This window comes from Agelaius tricolor, unplaced genomic scaffold (assembly GCF_023055355.1).
Source record: "Agelaius tricolor isolate 1412-34295 unplaced genomic scaffold, bAgeTri1.0.p SCAF_22, whole genome shotgun sequence".
Classification (NCBI taxonomy): domain Eukaryota; kingdom Metazoa; phylum Chordata; class Aves; order Passeriformes; family Icteridae; genus Agelaius; species Agelaius tricolor.
The window spans coordinates 1,923,166-1,948,725 of NW_027269282.1; the positions used below are offsets into that span (position 1 = coordinate 1,923,166).

Below are 25,560 nucleotides of genomic sequence, written 5' to 3' on the forward strand. Positions count from 1 at the left end.
TTGCTGTCAAGATGGAGCTTGTTGTTCCTGGATTTTGTCTTATTCTAGAGAAACAGAGATCTGCTTTTACACCTTTCTGTATGTTTCTTTCCTTTTTCTTTTCTTTATCCCCAAACTATCCCCAGGATGGGGAAAGGTAAAGTCACCTTTGTTGAGGTTGCTTCTTTCACAGTGGGTTTTGAGTGCGTGCCAGATTTATGAAGTCTCAGTCCTAGCACCCAGGGCTGCAGGCTGACTAACAAAATGGTGCTCCAGAAACACTCCTCTTATCAACATGAAAATAACAGAGTGCACTGGGGAAAATGGAAGAATAATTAGATAAAATTGTTCCAACTTTATGGTCAACCTGTGTATGTAGCTGCAGAACTGTGGTATTAAAGTTTAAGTGGAGGATATTACACATCGCCTGTATTTACTGTTCAAAACCTCTCTCTGCCTAGGACTGTAATAGTGGAGCAACTGAGAGCAGCCTCATGCTTCAAGCCTGACAGATTTGAGGTGCACAACATCAATTTTTGTTACAATTTTGTTATCACAGCTGGATCTCCTCAGGGTGTATCAAAATCAGTACTATACTTTGCTTGGTTATCAGACCTGCTTGCAAGCATCTCCCATCAAACATGGAAAGCAACTTTGAAATGGCCCAAACAACTTCCATCATGTGTTTCACTTGCATGTTATATCTGAGGTCATGAGGCACAGTGTGTTGGCCTGTGAAGGTACTGAGCAGCATCCTTTGCTGGACATCATATTTGGGGCAGATGGCATGTTCTGGAGCAGTATTACAGGCTGGTAATGCCTAGAGGCCTCTTTTCCAGTAGAAACTTGCTCACCATTTTTCTGTGGTGGGATCCATGCTGACATGCCAAAAAAGGATGGTTGGTGGCTGCCTGAACAAGCAAATTTTGAAAGTAATGTAGATCCCATAATCTGTCTTGACATTAGTCCTGACTTTTCAGAGCCCTCAAGAGAGTCATCTATTGAGGAACTGTGTGAACAAACACAAAACTTGTGTTTGTTTTGTCATTATATCTTAGATAGATGCACTCTTGTGTAGCCTTTGCAGATCTTAAATTCCGGGTTTGTGTAAAGGTAGTGAACCCATGCTGATCCTGCCTTAGAGCTGCTCTTGCTTTCATTAAAATAATTATTATTTCAGCTCTGGTTTCCCCCAAGCAGAGAACAATAGAAAATTAGAAGGGTTTTGGAAATGGACAATGAGCAGCTGAAGGCTTTGGGATAAGATTTTACATTAAGAGGATAGGGAAGATTGATATCTTTTATAAGAAGATAGCTAACAGGTACAGAGTAATGAATGGGTGAGAAGATGGATGAGGACTTCTGTTCCCACCTGCTAATATTATGAAAGTCAAATTAGAAGGTGGTGAATTCATTCCTGATGAAAGAAACTATTTGTTCACAACCACTGTCTATGAAACTCACTGCCATCAGGCAGAGCTTTGGGGCAAGAATTTACAAACTTAAAAAAAGAGGAGGGGTAAAAGGATACCAGTTGGTATATCCAAAGCAATTGCAACGATTAGGAGAACCTAGGTGTTTTGTAGAGGTTCTAAGGGTGTTGATCAGTGTTTTATAAGGGTATGAGCTACCTTGTCCAGCTCTTTTTTTTTTTTTTTTTCTGTCCCTCCACAGGGTTTTTTCCGTAGTCACCTATAGCAGACTTGTGGAGCATGTTACTGGCCGCTGTCACTCAGGGACTGCAAGAGAGGGTGGCTGCTCCTGCTGCAGTCCAATGTGGTAATGCCTGCTTGCAAACCACCTTTTTTGTGTCAGTCTTTCCAGGATTGCTAAATTCACACATAAATTAGGATGCTTTTGCTTTTCCGCCAAGTTACTGCTTTTGATGGTCCTTCACAAGTTGTCTTAGATCTGGAATGATGCTTTGCCTTCTGAGTGTGTGCTGGGGAAGAGGCGGGTGGTTAAAGTTAGATTTCTTCTGCCAGTAGGGATTTAGAAACTGCTGCATTAGCTCAGCCCTGGGATCTGCCTGGTCCACAGCTCTGGATAGCAACAACCAAAATCGGATGTTTCAAAGGCCAGTGCGAGACCACAGAAAAGATTACTAAAACAGAAAGCTGCCCTTTTATATCACTGGTGTTTGTCCATAGAATTGGAAAAGTAAAGGCTGAGAGTTAGTTTGATCCAAGAGCACAAAAGCTGGAAAATCCCATTGCCTGGCTGATGCTATTTAACACTCATGTTTTGTATCCTCCAGGAAATTGCTTCGTTGCTTGTTTTCTCTTAGGGAAATCAGGGATGTGCTTACCCTTAAACAGCATTTTTAGATGGTGCCTTGAAGTTGGTGTAAAAGTAAGTAATGCTTGTGTGTAGTCTCACAGCCCAGTTGTGGCGAGGACACACAGAATGAGGTTCTCATTTGGGAAACCACTCTGGGCTGGACTAGGCTGGACTGAGAGGAGGCAGCAGTGGTGGTCACTGAGTGGTTCTGGCATGTGCAGAAGGGGTTTCTTTTTCTGACACTGCTGAAAGCTGTCTAGCTGTTGGGTGGCAAGGGGTGTCTGTTCTGCTTTTCTTTTTTTTTTTTTTTTTTTTAGTTTCCTCTTTGATTTTTTTTCTCGTGTTTCTAATTAGCATATGCAAGAATTGTATGTGATTTCTCTCTCTCTCCTGAAGTACCAAAATTACTAATAAAACCGCTACTAAAAAAGGCATTCAGTGAACTCACTATGCAAAAAAGTATATTCCTTTCCTTGTCATTTATTTTAATTTTTCGGGCTCCAAAGCCAAAGAGGTCAAAAGCCAGGGGAGTTTGTCCTCTGTCAAATATCCATGGAGCTGCTGCTGGGGCATATGGGAGTGGCAATGGTGTCCCAGGCCCCCCCTCCCCGACAGACGAGGACAGCTGCTGATTAAAGAGAAGCACAAAAAAAGAGGTTGCTGAACTTTCAAAGTGGAGGTAGAAAAGGAAGTTAAATTTAGATTACCTTCTGCAGTGTCATCTTCTGCACCACTGTGGAACTTGCTGTACTCCTTGCTTGAGGGAGGACAAACAAGACATGCCATCCTGGGCACCGGATGATGAATTTGTTTATAAGGCTTAATTGCCCCTTGGCATGAAAATGTGAAATGAGCTCAAGTAGAATGAGAAACTTTTTGACAGGGCTAGTCAGATTTTCCTTGGGGAGAGGTGGATTTGAAACTCTTCCCATCACCTGTCTGATACTGGAGGGGTCCAATCCTGATCCTTCTGAAATCAGGGAAGTTGTTGCTGTTTCTTTAGGGGGACAGCTGTTACCAGGGGCTGAGAGTTGAATGGTGCTATGAGTCAGAAAAAGTGGAACTGTGGTGGCAGGCAGAAGGTGGCAGGGAAGTGCTTTGGAGCTGTGAAGACTACCCAGGTCCTCAGGGTCTGGAGGTACTCGGAGGAACCATGATGGTGGCATCTAGGACTCCAGTGCTGTCCAGCAGGCAGCATCAAACTTGGCTTTCTCCTCAGAAATAGATGAACTGTCTATTTTTGCTTAGCGAGATTTAATCATCACCACGCTGGTGGCTCATGGCAACATTTTTAATAGACTGCCCTCCATTGCAGCCCCCTTTAGCGGGGAGGAGAGCACTTTTGCACTTCTGCTCCACCAGGGCTCCCTGACGGGTCCCGTTTGCAGCGACCTGGTGTCACCCAGCAGCTCAGCACTCTTAAGGTTCAGGGCTGCCTTTTGGTGTGGGTTGGTTTTTTTTCTTTTGTGGGGGCGTGGTGTTTTTTTTTTTTTGTTTGTGTTGGGGGTTTTGTGTGTGTGCTTTTGTGCCGGGGAGTTGTTTTAGTTTTTTGGCTTGGGGTGGGTTTTTTTGTTTTGTTTTTTGGGGTTTTTTTTCAGAGCTGCCCGACCTGATGTCATTTCCCCCTTGCAAACACCCCGGCTGGGCTGCGTCTGAGATATGTCACAGGGAGTGGGAGGAGGAGGAGGGGGAGCCAGCGAGTGCGTGCAGTGTCCCAGGACCCTGTTTACTTAGCATTCCCAGCTGAGGAAGCCCTGGTTTAAATAGGATCGGAGGAGCGGGCTGCCCACAGCAGATGAAGAAATGGTTGCTGTGGGGCTTTAAATTCCTGCCTTCCCATGTGCTGGCGTGGAGGATGAGCCTGCAGAATGCCTTTCCTCCTGGGTCTCAGACAGGTAACCGACCGGCTGAAGTGCGGTGGGAGCTGCTTGCTCAGGTGGAGGATGTGACCGATTACTTTTATGTTTATTTCCCCCACCTCTAAGGATATAATTTTGACTTTCCCAAAACGGAACTGTACAATCAGCACTTGCCCACCCGTGGTGTGTGATCGGAGAGCACAGTTGTGCGAGAGACGCTTTTTATTAGCGAGGAAGGAGCAAAACTGTGAGCCAGGGATAGGAACTTCCTTGTTGTTGTTGGAGGCTTTGAGCAGGGAGGCTCTTTGTGTCGTTGGGTTTTAGGGTGCTTTCCACAGTCCTTAAAATGAAATTGCGTTTGCATTTCTTAAAAATATGCCAAACTTTGAACTCTTTTCTTGTACAGGCATTATTTTGTATGTAAAACTGTGGATTATTAAAAAAGGGGGAAAAAAAGAAAAATCAGGGAAAAAACCCCAGAAAATAGCCAGGAAGAGGTATATGTGTGTGTGTCTGTCCCCTATCTCTAACAAAAGGCACCAAATGGAAAATGGCAACATGTTGTGACCCACAGCTTGGTGATTTTTTAATTGTTTTGTGAGAGTTTGAGCTAGAACAAGAAACTTGGGATAATTTAATAGCTGGTAACATCGAGTGGAATGAGAAATGGTAGCAACTGCCCAGCTGCTCTCTGCTGGAGGAGGTGCCAACTATGTGTTCCTAGGCTGGGGCGAGCAAACCCTTTTTTTGGTTTGGGAGGCACGTCTGTAGGAGAATCTAACTGTAAACTCTTTCCAGCACTGCTGTGATCTGTAACCCACAATAAATAAATACTGAATTATGTCAGAGTGCTGCTTGCAGTTTCTAATTTAAAATTAAGAAGTCGAGATTGAACCGTAACATGCTTTAAACTACCCACTTTCAGTTGTTTATCAGTGCTAAAAGGCTGCGACGCTCTGCTGAGTAAACAGTGCTGTCTCTTTTTCCTTATCAGTTCAGTTTTGGTGAAATGCAGCTCTCTCCCCACCCCCACACCCCTCCATCCGAAAAGAGTTTTACATAAGAAACTACCTCTAGCACAATGACCTTCTGTGATTGGTGCAATAGCTATAAATAATAGTTCACTTGTTAGCACTCAGGGCAAAGAGACTTGCCTTAAAAACTAGGAACTGAACCAGAGGGGGAAATTCAGGCACAAAGGCTGAATGGCTTTAGGTAACTCTCAAATTGCAGTGAGATGTAGCTGCTTCAGTGCTGACATTGCTTGAGACTCACGGATGTGTTTTTCTCTAAAGTTCCTGTTTTTAAATAATTCATTTTGTTTTAGAGATGTGTTCAGTGCAGCTGGGGTGCTGCATAAGGTGTAAAAGTAGAAGTTAGGTGTAATTTGGCTTCATTTGCTGGAACAGTGAACATCTGGTTGTCTCAGTGGATGGATGGTACTTTTTTCTCTGCTGGTAACTTTTCAGCATCAATAGAGGCATTTACAGGAAGCAGGAAGAAAAGGTGTTGCCTCAAGAACGCAAGAGCAAAGTTGACTATTTTTATCCACTGATAAAGGATATAGTGGGAAAGAGCTGCTTGAACTTTTCTTAGTTCTAATCATTTTTAGTTTTTTTTAAAAAAAAAAGTATCTGTGAGTGTGTCCTGCATGCAAATATTATTCAGAAATTTCTTTTTCCAAGGGTTGTTACTGAACAGTGCTGTTTAATTGAAAGTAGGGGAGGAGTTCAGGAACATCTCATCACCTCCATTGTGTCTTGGTTTTTACTTGGTACATTCAGACTGTAAACACTTGGCTGTCTGGGATGCCCTTTGTTGTTCTCACTCAACACAAGGGCTGCTGATCCTGGGCTGCAATCTCAGGGAAGAGGTGCTGAGTGGGGTGCCCTCCTATGAGCTGTGTGATGAGGATGGAAGGATCAGAGTGAGACCTTTGGCTCCTCAGGACCAGCACCCCTTCCTCTGCACCCCTGGACTGCACTGAACAGCTGCTTTCCCTGGATCTGCCTTCATTTCTTCTTTGGGAGCCAGCAGCATCGTAGCATTGCAGGTGGACTGCCAAACACCTGGTAAAAGTAAGGTGTCTGGTTGATTTGGGGTTTTTTTATTGTTGCAGTGAGGATGATATTTAAATGCCTAAAAAGCTAGGTCAGCACTATCTGACATCAGCGCAGTGTGGGTGTTTAAAGCTCCCATCCAAGGAAACATGATTGTAGGGGATCTCTGATTTTAGTTTTGAGTGAGCATTTCCTCCTAAAGTTGGAGGGGGTAGCTTGAATACATTCACCTAGTTTACTGCAGAAATGAAAAAGGAAAAAAAAAAATAAAAGAAGAAGTTGAATTCCAAATGCTTTCAGTTTTAATTTTAACTGCTTGAGGTTTTCAGCATGGTCTTCTGTTCGGTGGTTTAGACCAACAAAGTGCAAGATGACCTCCTCAAAGCTGTAATTTCCTAGAAGTCTAGAAGACTGTATGTTTAATGTGAGAGGGCTGAGGACTGCAGCTGGGAAGCTTCTAGCAAGGGGTGAGGAAGTAAACATATGGTGCTTAAAACACTAATGTGTAGTTGTCAGAATCTGAAATTGAAACTTGCAGTAAACAAAAATTAAACCAGCTCTTATTGAATTATATCAAAGTGTCCATGATCTGTGAAAGGATAGTGTCCCTTTAAAGATAGTTGGAGTATTTCTCCAGGATAAATGGATGCAACAAACCAATTTGTTCCTCAGATAAAGGTTAATAAAACCTTGGAGGTTCTGCATCTGCTGGGGGTGAGGACGGGTCTACTGTGGCTGATTAATCATGGTGATCTAAATATAATTCTCCTGATGCTGGCATTAGTGAAGCAATAAATGTTGTGAATTAGAATTCCCATTTTGGAGATCTTTATTGTGCCTGAGACAGCTCAGAGGCATCATTCCTCCCCCACTTATTATACTTTTAAAAGTGTTTGCATATTTGCACTTACTACACTTTTTTTCCCCACATTCTGCAAACAAAATTTGTGGCGGGTGACTTAAGAAGAAGCGTCCAGACTTGATTTGTTTCCTGGCCTCAGCTGTCTGTCATAAGGCAGGCTTACAGGAATCTGTCCCCTGGTGTGCTGGCAGAGCCTGGCACTTGAGGTTCCAGTAACTCCCAGCAGTCGAAGCCAATTTCATCTGTGGCAGTCTTGGGTGTTTTTGTTAAGCTGAACCCACCAAAGGCATGACACCTGCTCAGATAGTGGATTTTAGCTTTTATGTTCCAAAGGACTCACAGGTGAAATGTTGGTGAAGGCAGGAGATGTCTGGAGGCTTTGGTGCAGGCTCAGCCACACCGGTATCTGTGGGTCCTGAGCTGCCCTGGTGACCCAGGGTTCCCCAGCAGTGCTGCCTGTCCTTGCTGTGATCCCACCTGCTGGCCTTCTCCGAAAGGATCTACTGAGTTTAAGATTAACTTTGATTAGGAACTGGGGGGCTGCTGGTAAACCAGGAATTGTTGTAAACCCTGTGGCAAGATTGGGCATTCCAGCCTAGTATTTTCAGTAGCAGTTTTAACTTACTACCCCTTGAGTGCCTTATCAGACAGAGATCATTTTCTTTGGTAATTCTGTGTTTGCATTCTCATGAGCTGTTGCTGATGCATTTTGCTAACCAACACTAGTGATAGTCTGATATGTGAGATTGAGTAACAGCCAAGTGGGAACTGGTAAATAGTGGATATCAAATAGTTGTTTCTGACATATTTAATATACTGACAACCACTTCCATTCTGTTACTCAGAATGCTTGAAGAATATATATGGTTCAAATACTGATTGTGAGTTACTCAAAATACAAACTTCAATGCATTTTTCTGAGGATAGTGTCACTTGCTTAAATCCATCCTGCTTGTTATGGGTGTGGCTGGGTACTGAGAGCAAGGGACTGCTGCCTGCGATTAATGAGATTAGTGAAATAACTAGGTCAGGATTTTGATTTGTTATTAAATAGATGCTTATTACCAAAGTCCCTATGAGAGCTTTGAAACCAGAAGGTCTGGAGTGGTCACACGTTGAGCCCAAGTCCTGTTAAAACCAGTTGTATCTTGCCCTTCAGCAGATGCCATTTTGGCAGTCTCCCTTCATCCTGTTGATGGGCTTTTATCTGAGTCCCTCTGTCTGTATGCCTCTTATTCAGGCCTTTACTCACTCCTGTCATCCTGTTGTTATTCTCCATCTCTTCCTGTTAAAATAGTAATTTGCTGTGTAGTGCCTTGGCAAATGCTGTAGTGAAATTTGGAGAAATTAGGGAATTAGAGTAGGTAAAAAAAACTGGGTATAGTAGGAGACAGGAATGGCCTATAAACTGCTGTAAGTAAATGCAAGTCACATTTCCAAGTGTTTCCCAGGGTATTACCAAGGTTAGGATGAATGGATACTCTGCCAGTTTGAATGACACATTGAGGCCATATAAAGGTGCTCATATTTAGGGTAATGGAGTCTGGATTTCTGTGGAAAGAGGAGACAGAGCAAAAAGCTAAAATGATTATTAGATTTTGTGATACTGGCTGCTGCTGGTTTTGGTTACCTGATTAATGTCAACTGAGAAGTCAACTTTTGTAGGTTGTTGGCTGCCAACTATGCACTTCTGAGTGTGGGCTGTGATGTTTGTTGCTGCAGTTGCACATATTAATTTTCAGCTTGGAAAAGAGCCATGCTAGCCTGGAATTTGCTCATCTTCATTTTTCTCCCTTCTGACTTAGCAACAGTATGTGCCCAGGTTAACTGCTGACTTTTGAGTAGAAAAGAGAGAAGTGCCTTGATCCTTTTATTGTGGTGGAACTCCACTGTCAATCAGTTATTTCCCTTCATTTCCAGCATTGGCTTCAGACCTAACAGATTTACAGCTATTAAACCCAATCATTTACCACTGAGAACCTTTACAAAGGTAGGGTAAGGAGGTCTGTTCCATCTTTCCTTGCAGCTCAGTCAACCTTCAGACCTTCATGAATGCCTCTTGTCTTGATTGTGCCCCAAATTTTGACCTTTAATTTGTCACATAGACCTCCAGTAAAGGTCTAATACTTAAGTGGAAGGTGAAGAGAATAATTGGCCTTTTTCCTTGGCACTGACGTTACTGTTTGCTGTGGCTTCAGATGTGACAACATACAGCACTGCCTTGAGTTCTCTTATATCTGCTGCTGGATATTTTAAGGATTATTTGTAAAAGCACTTGACAGCAAAAGTGGACTACTGGCAGAGTTGCAGAGTTGCCAGTATGGTTGTGGGTTTATCACAAATACCAAATATCAACAAGAAAATAAGTTCAAAAAAAGCATCTTATTCACTGTTACTTTATAACGTTTATGACATGTGAAAACGAATTCAAAATGCCCCATCTTAATATGAAGAGACTCTCAAAATGCACCAGGTAAGGTCTTCCCAGCTCAACCAATTTCATGACAAGAGCTTGTACCACATATCACAGATTGTTTCTGTTGAACTGGGCTGGGAGGGAACAAGGGAGCACAGGCTCCACGTCTGCAGAGTGTTCTCCCCGAACGCTCCAGCTTTTTGTGTGTCAGGGACTGAGTGATTCCAGTTTCTCAGACCAACTCCTAGGATAGTACCAGGAGGCAGTGATACAACATGCAGCCTAGGGTACGTGCTGATTTACAGGACAAAGTGAATCCCCTGAAACTAGCTGGGAATCTCCTAGGCTTTGCAGGTGGCAGATAATGGACGGCATGTTCTGGCTTCTTAGTTGTGAAACAAGACTACTCTGCTCTAATGGAGCTGAATGCTCTTTGAGAGCAGACCCGTGTAGATCCTGCTTAGTAATCCTGCCTGGAGGCATCTACAGTTAGCTGAACAAAGGCTGGTGGGGAGGGATGTGCTTGCTTGCCTGGACACCAAGAAAACGAGACCCTCCTTCAGCAGGGAAGCCCACTCTGGAATGTAGTAGCCACTGGCTATTGGGTAAGAAAGTGCTTTTGGAAAGAAACCCTCCCCCTTCCTTGTTTTAAGGCCGCCTTAAAAATATTCCAAAACTCTTCTGTAATAGTTCAATAAAAACTCCATGCTGGTAAGAATGACTAAAAATTACCATTACAAGTGCTGCTTGCAGTGGAAATTAAAAACAAAGACAGGTCAATAAAATATGAGTGCTTCAACTTTACGTCTATGAGAGTTTTTTCCACCATATATGTTTTTCTTTATAAAATTACTCTTTCAGCCCTGTCCCTTGTCTATGGCTCTTAGTGTGAAAAAGGGAATAGTACACTTTCATAGCACAAGCACTTGGGATATTGTTTCCAGGAGACATTTAGACTCTAGATAACTGTATTGCTGATATATCTTAAGTAGTTAGTTTGGCAGTCTATCACACAAAGAATGCATGGGAGAAGGAAGTAGAAATAATAAAATGCTGCTGGTATGAAAAGTGCAGCCTGAGATTTAAATAGAAAGTGAAGTCATATCCGAGAGGTTGGAAGTAGGTAGAACTTTCCTAACAAAGAGTGTCGTGGTCTCTGTCATGGCCAGGGTGGCTCTACATAACCTCTTCCTTGACTTGCAAAAAAGGAGCAAACTGTGTACAGTGGCTCAGCTTTTCACAGAAATGAGTCTTGACTTAAAAGAGGAAAGGAGACTGAAACACTTGTTCCAAAGGAGTCACCTGTAGCATATCCCAAAACAATGCTCTCCCTGTGCCAGAATCTTTCCCTAGTAGACCTCTATTAGTGAAGATCTGTTGCCTTTACCTTTTATCTCTTTCCCTGTGCCAGGCTGTGTAACCCAGTGTTAAGAGGTAGCTATGCTCTGCAGTAGTAGGACCATGTGACCTGCTGGGATCCTTTCCAAACCAAATTATTCCTTGATTCTGTGAAACTGTTTGGAAACACGGGTGACAGTTCTGGGTCTGACATGTGGCCCCCTATTCTGACAGCTCCATGTTCCCAAAAGCCTGCTGGTGGCTGGGCTGGCAGAGGGCAGCAGAAAGGCTCCAAAATGAGCTGCTTGGACTTGGAGGAGTGTGGCTGGTGGAACTGCAAGGACTTCAGAACCCCTGCTGTTCTGAACTGTGGGAGCTGAAAGCCAGCTGTGGGACTATTTGAAGGTACAAGCACATGTGCATTAGCAGGGAAGAGCTTTTGTCTTGGTCAGTGTGTAAAAGAAGCTCTGGACAGTAAGATTTAAACTCTGCTCTAGATGGGAAGCAGGATGTTGCCTGAGACTTGATCTCCAGGAAGAACCTGCAGAACACCATCCTAGCTGCTCAGGATCCTCTGTTGAGAATGTCCTGACTCATGTTGGCCAGCGGGGTTAACAAGGAGCAGTCCTGCACATAAGCATGTGTGGAAAAGTAATTTCAAATATAATGAGGTTGGCAAGAGGGAATCAGTAAGTTCAAATAAAAGGATGGTGTGATGAAAGTCTCTGAAATCAGTAGTGCTGCAAATTTTTAAGTGAGAAAAATATAGTTGAAGATGTTACAAGTTGCTGCTCTCTAAAGACACTGATTTGTTCCTTATTGCTATTCTTTGAAGCAGGCAACACTGAGTGGATGAAATTTTTGGGGAGTAAGCCAGAAAGTGGTCAAGGATGGATCAAGTGTGGTGATGCAGAGAAGATCATAAAATGGCACTGTGAGACTCTGGTTTTTCACCAGCTCCATGTGATTCATTTGCTGGTTCAGCAGGTCACATTGATCTTCATGTGTCACAACCACAAACCTCAGCTAGTCATTCTCTGACTTGAGCATTATCAACAGGATTGCAGTTTTGCAATGGCATCTTAATTTCTCAATTGTCTTCATATGAGAGCCAAAATCTATGCTGTTCATCACTTACATTAGCTCTGCAAAGCAAACAAAAATGAAGAAAAATGTAAATAAACTAATAAGAGCAGATAATAGATGTGTCCTAGTTCTAGTTCTTTTGCTGGCTAAAATTACTATTTTTGGAATGAATAGCAGGCTTGAAGCAGAAAATTCTGTGCTGGCTCAGCAAAGTCTCCTAATAGTTGCCACCAGTTAGAGATGGAAACACCTCCTTACCATATAGGAAAATGGTGTTTTTTCTACTGTTGACATGCCAACTCTCAAAGCATGCCAACATCTCAAGAACCAAATGCTTGCTTTAGCTGCCTGTGGTACTTGGACTGGTCTGTCCAGCAAAATGTTTGTCTCTTCCTGAAAAATAGAGGCAATTGCCTCTGTGGATGAGTTTTAAAGGTGCTTTTTAGAGCCTTTTGTGGAAATCCTGATATCCCTGGAAGTAAGGGTAGCAGCGCATCTTATGCTGAGTTGTGTTATCTGAATTGTGCCCTCACGTGATCAAAAGTTGGTGTGACTTCTTAGGAGAAAAGAAGCGACAAGGGGTCTTTCCTGTTGAGCCTCAGATGGCAGGAGGTTGTTCTGCTTTTAGAAGTTATGTTGCTTCTGTAATTTGGGTGCTTAGGTGAGAGACCTGTGTTGGGGAGGTGTGGCTCCAACCAGGGTGCTGTGTGGTGGGGAAGTGCTGGTTCTCCTCCAGATCCCCAAATACACTGAAAACTTAATGCAGGACTCTTCTGCATTGAAGCTACTGCCTCACATCACTTGTTCAATGAGGTGGTTCAGCATTTGAAATGCACTTGGTATTTTGCATGTGTGGTGGCTCCATAGAAATTTGTGAGAAGTGTGGCCGTGGTGGACTCACATAAATGAGAAGAATAGTGCATTTCAGCCAGTGCTGGGATCCACAAATTTGCATCCCTGTCACCTACTGGTGGGGTTTTGTTGGGCTTTAGTGGGTTGGTGTTTTCTTATTTGCAAGTTGGTACTTCCAAAATTATTTTTTTCAACACAGCTTTCAGTATAAGCCTACCCACATTTTCGTTTCCTTGAAATAAACTTCAAGTGAAAGAAAGTGAAAATAAAAACTTTGTTACAGTGGTTGTAAATAATTTAAGAAATTAATCAATTTAATTAACTTAAGAAACATTTTTTTTGTTCCTTAAATTCCATAGTGTTCTTTGAACTCACAGGTTGCTCCAAAACCTATTAGAGGATGTACAAACCCACAGCCTGTAAAATACTTTTGTTTTCTTGTGTTTTATACTTTTTACCAGCCATGTTTTCAGACTAGCAGGAAAACACAGACTTCTGAGAAGTGGTGCACCATGTGGGGAACTGAGACGTCACAGCATAGACCTTTTCCATGTTAGGTGTCTTGAGGACTTGCTGGGTGATTTGCTACAGCTGATTTGGCTCTGCTTCTGGACTACTTTCTATTCCAGGAAGAAGTTTTACAGGAATGCTGATTTTCCATAAAGCACATGGCTAATTATAAAGAAATCATTTTAGATAGGAATCTTGCAGGAACATATTGTAATTATCACTTAGATCTAAATGAATCCAAGCAGTCTTTTCTCAAATTATGATGTTCCCTTTATGAATGCTTTTCCTCCACTTGGCATTCAGCCCCAGTAATACAGTGATATTATGTACAATGTGGAAGAAATGTCATCTCTTCTTCTAAGAGAATGCCTGGCTCCCAAACTGTGGTAACTTTTAGTGGAAAAGGAGAGGGATAATGAGACAGCAGCGCTGACTAGATGCTAAAACAGTGTAACTCATGGTTTTGGAGATATGGGGATTTTCTTCTGAATGGTCCTTTGTTTTTTGGTGATCCTTAGATGTCTTTTAACCTCCTTATGTATTTTAGAGTTTCCAAAGACCATAACTTGTACTTTTCAAATGCTTGCAGATCATTGAGTAAAACATTTACAAAAGATACTGACAAAGCATCTTAAAAGTGTGTCTGTTTAATTTTAGGACAAGGAAACCTGCATGGGTGTCAACAATCAAAGTTACATATGTGAAACGGGCCACTGTTGTGGACAATCCCAGTGTTGCAACTACTACTATGAACTCTGGTGTAAGTCCTTCCATTTTGTATGGCTTCCCTTCCTAACCTGCATGGCTCTTGTACCACACTACAGGTCTGGCTTGTGTCCCCTGGGGTTTTGTATTCAGCCCTTGTTGTGCATTGCCATTGCATTTCACTGCAGCACAACCCAGAGCTGATGTGATATGACAAGGGAATAGGGTTGTCACAGTGGGTGCTTTCTCAGGAGTAAGGGGTCATCTTGGCCACTGTTGTTTGCTCTTCTCACTGATTTGGGTACTCAAGATGACATTATACAGGAGTAAGGAAACCAGCTTGAGGGAGAAATGCCATATACACAGCATTAGAGCCTGACACACTCAAACAGGGAATTAATTCACTGTCTTTTATCTATTGGTTTTGTTCTTTGCAAGCACAACAAGTTTAAATTTTTAAAGATGTTCTTTCAAGGAGGAGGACCAGTGTGCTTATTCTCTTCAGGACCGTTCAGAATCCTTGTGGAGAGAGAGTCTTGGGTAAATCCTGTGGGTTTGCAGTGGCTGAATGTTGTACTGGGAGGATCACACATTGCCCGTTGCAACCCTTCTTATCTCCTTTTTCCCAAAATGTGAGATTTAAAAATAGCGAAGTTTCCAGCAAATGGCTGAGTGACTCTACCTGCTGAGTCCCCTTAGATGGCAGCAGGCAGGTCAAAGCAGGTGGTCAGCAAAACTTGATTAAGATACATGGAAAAATGGGAAGTTGAAAGCATAAGAAAGTGATAAATGCTGAGTTTTAAAGGAAGACTTAAGCTTGTTCAGTCTGATGGTGTCTTCTTTCTCTAGGAGGGACACAAAAGATTGAACATTGATGTTGTGCTGTTGTACTGCCCTGAGCCTAGGCTGGGAGGGCATCTCTGCTCCTGGAATTTGGAAATGTGGTGCTCTGAACATTGTACCCCTATATTAGAGACTGGAGATACTTTCTTACCACACCCAATGGTATCTTCTAGTTTTTATGCAACTATGATTTCTACTTAATCCCTCTGTTGTGCCCACAGTTTCACTTTCCCAAAGGAGCTTGTGTGTGGAAATGTGTTATACATACAAAGATTGTCACTTAACCTGGATCCAAGGACAGGAATAGCTGATGCTTCATCCTTTAGTCTAGACACATGCTTTTACTTCTCAAATTAGTCAATGAAGTATGGGGGATGTGGTTGTAAACTGAACAGGACTCTATAGGAAGCATCTTCAAGACACTGATCAGATTCCAGTGGCTGCTATGTCGATACTAATGGCAGGATTTTAATGTATTGCAGACCTTTTACAGCAGACTTATTTTCCAAAATGTCCAAACAGTTCAGTGAACAATTCAGGTTAGGGAGCCATGGGGCAGCTCCAGGGACTGTAGGAGGCTGAGAAACAGGCATGACTATATTGGAGCCTTGGAGTGCCTGGATCAGATTGTAGCAGTCAGCAACACAGGCCAGACAGATGGCAGGAATTTTTTCAGGCTAGAGGGGGATGCATGGACAGGGCAGAGTAGGGGAAGGTCAAACCTGGTTTTACATTTGTGTGGGTGGGAATCTAGAAGAAGCTGCATGTGTGCAAAGGCTCACAGGCTCCTTAGCAAGCAGGATCTAAATTGAGCAGCAGTGTGGAGTGCAGCTGCACACTGGAGCTGGTGGCACGGTCACCATGTTTCTCCCATGGACATCTTGAAAGAGAGGCTTGGTTGGATTGCATACAAACAGTCTGGTCCAAGCAATAGCCCCCTGCCATTTTAATGGGATGGTTTAGCTGTCTTTGTGCTCTCAGTATGGCACAGACTTTTATACTTGGCAGTGCCTGGCTGCATCATAAAAGTTCTTGGAAGACAAAACCAGATTTTGTTAGAAGGAGGCAGAATGTTAAAGGCTTCTTTTTAGAGCAGACTCCCAGGTCACAGTGAGATCATGGAATAAACATGTTGGTCACACTCACTGCTGGATGGTTCCTCGGGGGAGATAGGTTTCTGTGTGTTCACATTTCTTCTGCCTCACAGGGAGCATTGTGTATCACACCAAAATGAGGGGAGTAATTAAAACATGAGACCTTTTTTCTAGGCTTTTTGCAAATTCAGGCAAACATCCAACACTGATATATAATCAGTTAATGTTTTCAAAGCTTGTTTTGCCATTATGAATGGTAGGAAGAAAGTTTCCTTTGGATGGGAAGGGGTCATAGAGGGAGCATGTCCTTTAAACCCATATTCTAGGGCTTGTGAGCTTAGCTGCTGCTCAGCAGTTGCGGAGCATCTTTGATAGGTACATATGCTGAGGCACTCTGAAGGCCTTCAAGGTGAAAAGTGGTGATGGTAAATATGAGTAGTCTTAATATGAGCAGTGGAGAGCAACAGCTTTACATGCTTAGGAATAGATCAGCTTCTTAAAAGTTAATAATAACTTCTGGTTAATGAGCAGTTAACATAGCGGCACCTTTTAAGTATGGCTTTGTGGTTGTTCTGTTTTGATTTTAACCAGCATATGCATGTACTGAAGTAGCTTTTGAGAAGCTTTTGCTTCTCTTGACCTTCTCAGACCACCAGTGTGTGTTTCAGACTTCTCTGTGCCTGAAAATAGACCTTCTTGATAATTGTGTTGAATTAAATCCTGGATTTATCTGCCACCACAGCTTTGTGGGAAGAAGAAGCAGAGGAGGGTGGCATTTGAAATGGAAAGGAAAACTAGTTGGTCTTTGCTGGACATGTGTTCTGAAACATGATCCTGTTTTGTGGCCACTTGGAATTTTTCCTGTAAAAAGGACCTTTTTCCCTGTTACAGAATTTGAGGGAAGTTGTTTGTCTTTGAAAATGGCTGATCTCAGCAATTCTAGGCAGCAAGTAAGATTGTGGTAATTTTAAACCAGTCCTTGACGGTAGTGGAATAGGATGTAAAACCAAAGTATTATTTTGTTAATGGGTGGAGTGGAGGAATGGAGAATATGATATGCCAAGCAGGTGGACAGCCTATGTTTAAAATTAGATAACAGCCCAGTTCAGATTCCCCACCCACCTCTTTAAAAAAATAAAAAATAAAAACAGTGCTGTGTTGCCAAATAATAAAACTATATTCAGATTTATAGATATAGGTCTAATAACTATGTAAAGGTCTAATTAGTTCTTAAGCTTGGTAGCTGGTATCCTGGTGAGGCAAAAGCTGCATTATGTCTTTTTATTTTCTTCGAACATAATAATAAAAAATAAAATGGAAAAATGTACTTTACTGTTGCATTTCCTCACATAGGAAAAGATGTTTGAGTGGTGGATGAGCTGGGTCAGCATTTTCATTGAACAATTTAGCTGGACTCCCCAGAGAACTCATGGTCCCCAAGGGGAAGAATGGCAGCAGCCACTGGATATTGCTTCCTAGCAGTTTTTATTCAGGTATCTATGATGTGATTGTGATTTGCTGGAGTTTTCCAATGTTGGCCTTTTTCCAGGCCTGACAGGTGTCTTATTGCTTAGACATTCCAAAATACCACTTTTCAAAATACAGGAGAGAAGGTAATCGAGGAATGCAGTTCCTGTGTTTTGCAGGCTAAGAAGTAAGGCTCAGAGGTTCTGGATTTTGCCAGGTTTGAGAGTATAATGTGGACTGAACACTAAATCCAGGTCTGCTGACATCCATCCTTGTGCCTCTCCTTGCCTTTGGAATCATTAAATGATTCCAGAAGCTCTAAACACAGCAAGCAAAGCTGTAGAAAGTACATTTCATTGTGTGGTTGGAAAAGTAGTACACTATGCTTCAGGAATCATGGAGCATGGAAACAGGCAGCTGCTCACTGCTTGCATAAAGTTGTAGGATTTAGAAGTTGGAGGACTTAGCTGGTCTTGGGTCATGTAGGTACTGTACAGCAACCCAGCACTGGTAATGCGTGAGCGTTCATATATTGCTTGTGCCTGTTTTGTTTCTTTGTCTTTTTTAGCAGTGATACTGAGCCCCTCTGTTTCTGAAAGAAAGAAAGAGAAGAAAAAAGATCTTGACTGTTTAGGTCCTAGTGGAAGAATTGTACGAGAAAAAATGTTCTGTTTGCAAGCAGCACAGTCAATGTTTTTGCTGATTTTGAACATTCTGCTCATCTCTGCACGCTTCCCCTTGGAATCGCTAGACAGCTCTTTTCCCAAAAAGCATGCTGCCAGGAAATTCTGGCAAGGATCCGCTTAGTTGCTGAAACTAAAGCAACTGCTGTACCACGTACATATTCCAGGAGGTCAGCTTTATAATAGGAATTCATGTCCAAGAGTTTGCTGCAGTTTCCAAAACACTCAGTCAAACAATGCCCCACAGTCCCATGTTTTCGTCCTTACCCCACGTTGTCTTATCCCACATCCTTTTTCAAAGAAAGATTTTTGCCGCTCCTTGCCTTTCACCCAGCCTTCTACATGGTTGTACTTGCTTCTCTTTCCTAGGTGTCTCAAACTTCCCCTTGGGCTGTTCCTCCTCAGCTGTGCTGCAGCAATAACCCTGCCATGACAAAGCCTCACCAACAGTATAGGGCAAACAACAGATGTCACAACCATGCAGAAACTCTTTATAATAAATAGGGTCACTGAGGGAGTTATTTCCTGATTTACTTGGACTTCTTGTAGCCTAATCCAGACAGCCAAATCACCTTAAGTTTGTTTTGGTCTGGCTCAGTAAAATTCTCAGATCCAAAGCAGAAGGCAAGCTGTCTGGCATTGCCTGGCTATGCAGATACTGACTTTTGCCCTATGTGGCTGCTTCCAACTGTGCTGTGCTAAACAGCCTGGAAAAAAGGCAAGAGGACTCCTAGTGTTGTTTCACCCCCTGCCCTACATACCTCCAACCCAGCTTGTCACCAAGTACCTAGAGCTCTTGTTCCCAGATGTTCAGGACATGGTCTCAGCTGGATGTTCCACTCTGGTCTTTGTTAGACTATTGTTCAACATGCATTTTACCAACATAGATCTCTTGGGAAGGACTGGACTTAAAAATGTGTCATCTGGAGCATGGGAGCAATTGCCCTTGAAAGGCTCCCTCCCTAGGAGAGAGGCATAAAAGCAGTGTCTGCAGATTTACTGCCCCACATTGACTCTCATTGCACGATGGGCAAAGGATTTTTCTGAAACTTGTGTTTTTTCATCTTATCTCGTTGCAGTGGGTGTACCATATATAGTGGGCACTATTCTGAAAACTAGAAACCAGTTGCAGTTAACGTGTGTCTCCTTTTGTTACCAGTTTGGGAGCAAGCGAGCAGGAGTTGGAGATGTCTTCAGCTTTTTTCTTTTGCCACTGTACTCTACAAATATTCGGTAACTTTTTCCTGCAGTGAGGTCAGGCTGGGACTGCAGTTCCAATGACTTAAACTAACATAAAACTGTCACTGGAAGTCACAGTCTTTCTCTTGCTGCTGCTGCTGTGTTTGCCAAACGAGTTTCAACCTGCTCTGGTTCCCTCAAACCAGTTCAAACCACAGTTGCGCACAACTTTGTGCCGGCGCAAGAAGAGGTGGAGGAAGCAGCAGGAGGTATGGTTGGGACAGGCAGGAGAGGATCGCGTCATTCAGCGGCTTCTTTTATTCCTTCTTAAAATGTTCATGGGCCTATGGCCTGGATCCTTCATCTGGCATTCTTGAGCAGCAGGGTTGGCTCGTATGGGCTCATGCCTGCAGTGGCAGGAGATGATGTGACCCCTCTGCCAAAGGATTAAACTCCAGCACATCCAGGTTGTAGTACCAAGTAAATTTCTCTTCCCTTTTTTGATTATAGTGTTGGCCCTGTGAATACAATTTTTTTCCAGCCATGACTGACTGTGAGGCCACCATTTGGGACATTTCTTAGTCAATGAGATTGTCCCACTTCTCCTTCTGTTCAGAACCAGCTCTCATGGAGCCAAAGCTATTACCCAGATGCTTGTCGGGCAGACACAAAGGCACTTCGCAGTATGTTTTGGCTTGCTTTTAGGGGATTTCCTGCCAACAGAGCCATGGCATTTGCCCAAGTTTACCATGAACTTAAGGGCAAATTTCTCTGTTCATACCCTTGGAACGCTCCAGAAAACATTTTCCATTTTGCACAGGATAAAAGGAGCTTCCCTCAACGGCATTGCTGATGGCAACATCCCAGGCAGCAAATACAGTACAGCATCAAAGCAAACATTGCTCCCTCCTTTTTCATGAGGAAGGAGTGCTCTGGTTTTTTAATTATTAAACTGTTTTATTCTTATTTTAAAGTATGATCAGAACTATGGTTAGTGTCCTAGAAGTGGTTTTCTTGAAGCATTAAGCATGTTCTTTCACAGCTGGTAGGAAGCATCTCTGGTGTATGACCATGTGATGGGACTCCCTTTCCCAAGAATGCTGTAAATGTAGCAGCAGCCTTCTCTTTGTTCAGTATTTCCTCTGGTTGTGAGAGATGGCTTTCACAGGACCTGATTCCATTCCCAGGTGTTTTTGCAGCTTCCATTCTGACTTCCTGAGCTTTGTGCTCATGTCAGGCTTACAGATTGGTGCTGATTCTTTTACTTTTATTAAAGGTTTTGGTGCTCTGGCAGGGAAATCTTTTGGCAATAATCAACTCCTTGGCTGTGTCTTTTTCACCTTTGCTTCCATCACTATCCACCTGTAGGCATCACCAGTGAATTTAACAAAAAAATATAGTCATGTTTCTCAAGACTCAGTTGTTTTTGGGCTGGAGAGTGCTGCAGCTTCTGACTCTTCCATGAACCAAGAGCAAGACTGAAATTGCCTTCAAGTCGAATGGTCTCCTGGTGCCTGTTTCACTCCAGACTGGTACTTTACTTCTGCTCTGGCTGTCCATCAGAAGTTGTATTTCCAGAGTCACTGTTTGTTTTTTATCTGTCATGTTGTCCTAAGATTGCCACAAACTTTTGTTCCCAGTGGTCACTGCCAGGTGGCTGTGGAAAATACTCTCAAATCAGACATTTAATGGCAAATTTGGCTCAGAATGTGTCTCCCAATCATTTTTCCTTTTCCAGTGAGTGCAGCAGTAACTCAACACAATGCTGGTGAAAAACAGCTCATATACATTTGGGAAGAAAAAATCTTGAAGAGCAAGAGAACGGCATTTGGCAACAGTGAAGGCTTTTGGGGACATTGAACACAACCAGAAGCTCAGTTTTACTTGGCTTTTAGAGGCTTTTTAATGCCAAACTTTAGTTGCCTCCATACATCTTACCCATTTTCATCACAAGGCAGAATTGGTACCTGTTTTTACCCTGAAGGAGGTGTTGGTGTGTGCTGCTGCTGTGCTTGGCCCCTGCGTTTCCTGCTCATGTTGTGTTGTCTTTGGGTGAATTTGCAATTCCCCTCCTGCCAAATGAGCTGCTGGCTGCACGGGCCAGTGGTCTGCTCAGCTTACCTCCCTGCTGCTGGTTTGAAGCCAAGCCTCACCAGGTGTACAAATGCACAGCTCAGTCATGAACATCTTCACTGTTCACTCCATACTTTTAGACATAATATTTACAATTGCACTTGGCCTCGGAGCATAGCTTTATTCCAAATAAATGACCATACTGTATATTTTCTAGGCTTTTGCAATTTTCTGTTCTGCAGCCAAAACTGCAGCTGTGCCCAAACTCCTGGCAAAGGAGTGTTGTAGAGCCTTTTATGGAGTCCCTGAACTCCCAGCACGGTACTGGGCTTGCAACCAGAGCTGCACCCAGTCCTTCTCCCAGCACTGGCACCTCTGCCCAAGCGACAGCCAGGGAGCCCCTCATGTGCCTCAGCTCCCATGGGTGTCTCATGCTATTGCTTCCGATGCACTGGGGCTTTCCAGCCCTGCAGGGCAGATGTGCTCTTGGGTGCCAGGGTGGGGACACAGCCATTAGAGGGGATGCCAGAAGCCAGGCCAGTGTATGACTCTGGTGGGTTCATGCTGCTGATCTCCTGTGATCATCCAGGCAAGTCCTCCAGGCTCGTGCTGAGTCCTCCATCCAGGCTTATGCTGAGTCAGGGGTTGAGTAATTCCTAGAAGCTCTAGGAAGTGTCAGTGGTTAATGAAACCAGGCAATAATGTGGTATTAGTGGGTTCTTTTTCTGGAAGTTCTCATGAAAAACAACAGATCTCATCTGCTCATATTTGCGAGCGTGCACAGACCCTTTGCAGGAGAATGAAGGTGTTGTTCCTGGCACCGAGGCCAAATTGCAATGCACTAAATTATGGTGTGTTTACTTCAATGCCACCTGCGGTTTCAGTAGGCTCCAACATTAATTTATTATCCTAAGCTGTTGTGTGTTGTTGCTGCGTGTTAACAGAATTGCCACACCTTTTTGCAGGAATGGCTGAGCTTACTCTGACCCCTACTCTGAGCTTGTGCATCAGTTTGTGTGCAAAGCACTTTGGGACTTTTTTTTGGAATGGGTAGAGGAGTTTTCTAAAGAAATACTTTTTTAATCTTCTGGATGCAGGCTTGGGTGGGAGCAGTTATTCCCTGCAGAAATATTTGGCTGCTGCAGCTGAGATTGCTTAACAGTGGCAGTTCTCCAGGACATCTTAACTAATTAAGTGCTGCTTGCTACCATTGTATCTAGACTCCTTGGGAAAGGACTTGATCAAATGTGTTAAAAAGCATCTGTTTTCATAACTGTAGCTAAAATCCCTGGATAGCTGGGTGTAATTTTCCATTGTTACTGAACTCATGATCATGGACTGCTCTTTGAAAATAAGGAGTACTTAGAAGATGAACTGCAGGCCTGCCTCAGTGCATGGTGGCATGCTGTGCCAATGACCTGGTTTTGATGAGTGTATTCTTGCTTCCTCAGCAAGCAAGAGCCAAGGGACCTTCTCTTAGCGAGAAATAAAGTGTATTTATTGGTGAGAGTCTTCAAACTGTGAGACAGTTGAAGTATTGCATTTGTGTACCAAGATTTTGGTAGTGATAGAGGCTACAGAAATTATTGCAAATGTTTGGCTTTGGAGTGAAGGGTGGATTGGATCACTCCTCTTAGTTTATATAAAAAGGCTTTTTTTAGAAACAGGAGGGTATTCAGAGGTCAGTGGCCACATTCTCATTTTGGTTTGGGAAGTGTAGAGAGCATCTTGAGTACTTTGTCCTTTGCTTCTCTGGAGTGAAGATCACACTCTCTTCTCTGATCAGCATGGTACAGCTGAGCACGCTGGCCAGAGAAACTACCCAGGAACCTTCATTTCCAGCCAAGAAAAAAAAAGGGAGGTGGGAGAATATGTAACACCTTCATTTGATGGAAAGTTTTGATAAGTTTGGTGGTAAGGCAGGTTCCAGTTGATTAGGGAAATAGATTGCACAAGGCAGGAGAGAGATTTCAGTTTGCTGTGCCAAAATACGTGAGGAATTTGGGTTACAACACAGGGAGGTGAAAGTCCCCACTCAAAATGCTCAGAGACACGATATGGCACATCCAGTTCCCCTACAAACAGCCCAGTGCAGGTCTCTGAGATGGATGGTACAATTGCCCTTTGTCCTGAGCCAGGGCAATACTCCTTTCATTCTTCAAATTCCTAAACTGTTCGCCTTTCCCCACCTAGCTCTTAGCAGAGAAAACACAGCAAACACAGCAGGGGATGCTGAAAACATCAAGATATTGTAAAGGCATGACTAGAGGTTTTTAGTGGAGAGAGAAGAGCAGTTTGATACCACAGGATAGACTGGCCAACCTGAAAATGGGCTTAGGAATCTCCATTTTTACTGCTGGGGAATAGTGAAGAGTGGCAGAGGTGTTACAGAAAGAAAACAGTGTTGTGATTTCTAGCAAGCAGTGGCTGCCAAGCCTATGTGTTTCTAAAGGAAAAGCTCTCCCAGTATCTTTAGATGCAAAAACTGAGCTTAAAAAAGAGCTTACAGACACTGGGGGTAGGTCAAGCTGCAGGCTGCAGTTGCAGGAAACAAAAGCCTAATCTGGAGTGAATGTTCCAGTTTTTTGAATTGTGTCTCGGAAACATTTTGTGGTGCATGCAAGTGAGAAGTTTGTGGAAAGGAAGAGTTATTCCACATGTTGAAGGGCATGGGTAAAATTCAGGAAGTGGTGTTTTAAAATTCCCTTTTAAGGAGCAGTGTACATATGGTACATCAGTGCACAGAAACCAGCCATGACCACAAACAGAGCAGAAGTTAGGTTTCTTGAGGATTCAGAGAGGGAGGCTAGTTTAATTTAATTTTGGATAATTTAAGACATTGAATACAAAAATAAGTTTTAAAAATATTTTGAGACATTTATGAAAAAAGAGCATGTTTTTGTTAAACATAACAATGAAGGATTTGGGCTGGAAATTAAAGAGCAGTGCAAACAAAAGCAAAACATAGTGCTTGGGGTTTTTCTCTTCTCCTGTGGTCAATCTGCAGAGTGTCTTTTGTGTCTTGATTGTTATTTTCAAACCAAAGTGACTATGGGAGGCAAGCTCAATGCTATTCACAGATCTGCTCATTTTTGGCTAAAAGAAATAGTAACCAAAGGGTAGGAGCAATGGAAGGGGGAGCCCCCATATTTGGTTCTTTTCCAGACTTGTACCTATTGAACATGATCCACATTGTACCAAAGTGTGTTGAGAGTTATCCATTTCTGGCAAGGCTGTTGGAGTCGCAGTGTCCCACACAGGCAGTGTTGAAGCCTCCTGGCCTAACACATATTTCTGCCTTTGGAGCAGTGCAGGTTCAGATCCAGGCTTTCAGATGATCTCCTCCATTGGCTTCTTGGGGTTTCCTGCATTTGGATGTATCTCTCACATCCACAATGGCTAACCCTTACTCTCCTCTCTCTGCTGCAGGGTTTTGGCTGGTGTGGACCATCATCATCATCCTGAGCTGCTGCTGTGTTTGCCATCACCGCCGCACCAAGCACCGCCTGCAGGCGCAGCAGCGGCAGCACGAGATCAACCTGATCGCCTACCGGGAGGCCCATAACTACTCAGCCCTGCCCTTCTATTTCCGTATGTACTCACACTGCCCTGCCTGCAGACCTGGGGAGCACGGCAGCGGCCAGGGTCCTGTGTTAGGTGGAGGGAGGGAGCAGCAACTGGGCTCAGCAAGAGGCTGTGGGAGCTTTGCTGCCTGGCCATGGTTTGCAGAGAGGAGATGGTGTTAGATGCTTTTAAAACCCCTTGAGTCTGGAGTTGAACCACACCAACTACAGCACCTTCACACCCACTCCTGAGAGTGTAGTGATTCCCTGGGTGTTTTTCTGCAAGGGTTCTTTAGATACCTCATTCAGGACTCCTTCTTTCCAGCCTGGACTTGCTGCTGGTGGGACTGAGGTGTGGGAAGTGGCTTCACAAAATTTGGTCACACAGACTGGGAGAAAAGGGAGTCTCAGCAGAGACTCTGCTGGCTCCCACCCTGTGGTTCCCAGGCCACACTGCTGGTGAGCAGCCCTAGGACTTTGCATGAAGGAGCTGTTGCCCACAACCAGGGAAAGTACAATCACTTTGTGCTCTCCTTGTGTTCTGCTGTGCTGTTCTAGAACAGCAAGTCTCCTTCTGACTGGAGGTATCACAGCTGAGTTTCCTCTGACAGACTGTTGAATTGAATGTATGAACTTGCTTTTCTTGTTAAACTCTGGCAGTCACCTCAGAAATCATCCCCAGCAGCCTTTCCCTCCCCAGCCCCAGGGATA

General features: G+C 43.4%; 1 protein-coding gene across 9 annotated transcripts in view; it reads left to right on the plus strand.

Annotated features, from left to right (window-relative positions):
- WBP1L (WW domain binding protein 1 like) overlaps window positions 1-25,560 on the plus strand; it is a 59,346-nt gene that overhangs the window by 30,758 nt on the left and 3,028 nt on the right. Inside the window, exons 1-4 of one of the 9 annotated variants that reach the window (XM_071446195.1) lie at window positions 3,689-4,154; window positions 11,029-11,199; window positions 13,900-14,002; window positions 24,716-24,877. In XM_071446195.1, coding sequence (XP_071302296.1) covers window positions 13,915-14,002; window positions 24,716-24,877 — 250 coding nt within the window. In that variant the 5' untranslated portion in view covers window positions 3,689-4,154; window positions 11,029-11,199; window positions 13,900-13,914. Of the gene's footprint in view, window positions 1-1,364; window positions 1,759-3,685; window positions 4,196-6,014; window positions 6,197-11,028; window positions 11,200-13,899; window positions 14,003-20,963; window positions 21,177-24,715; window positions 24,878-25,560 lie in introns of those variants that run through there. The other 8 variants (XM_071446196.1, XM_071446190.1, XM_071446193.1 and 5 more) reach the window with 8 other exon arrangements.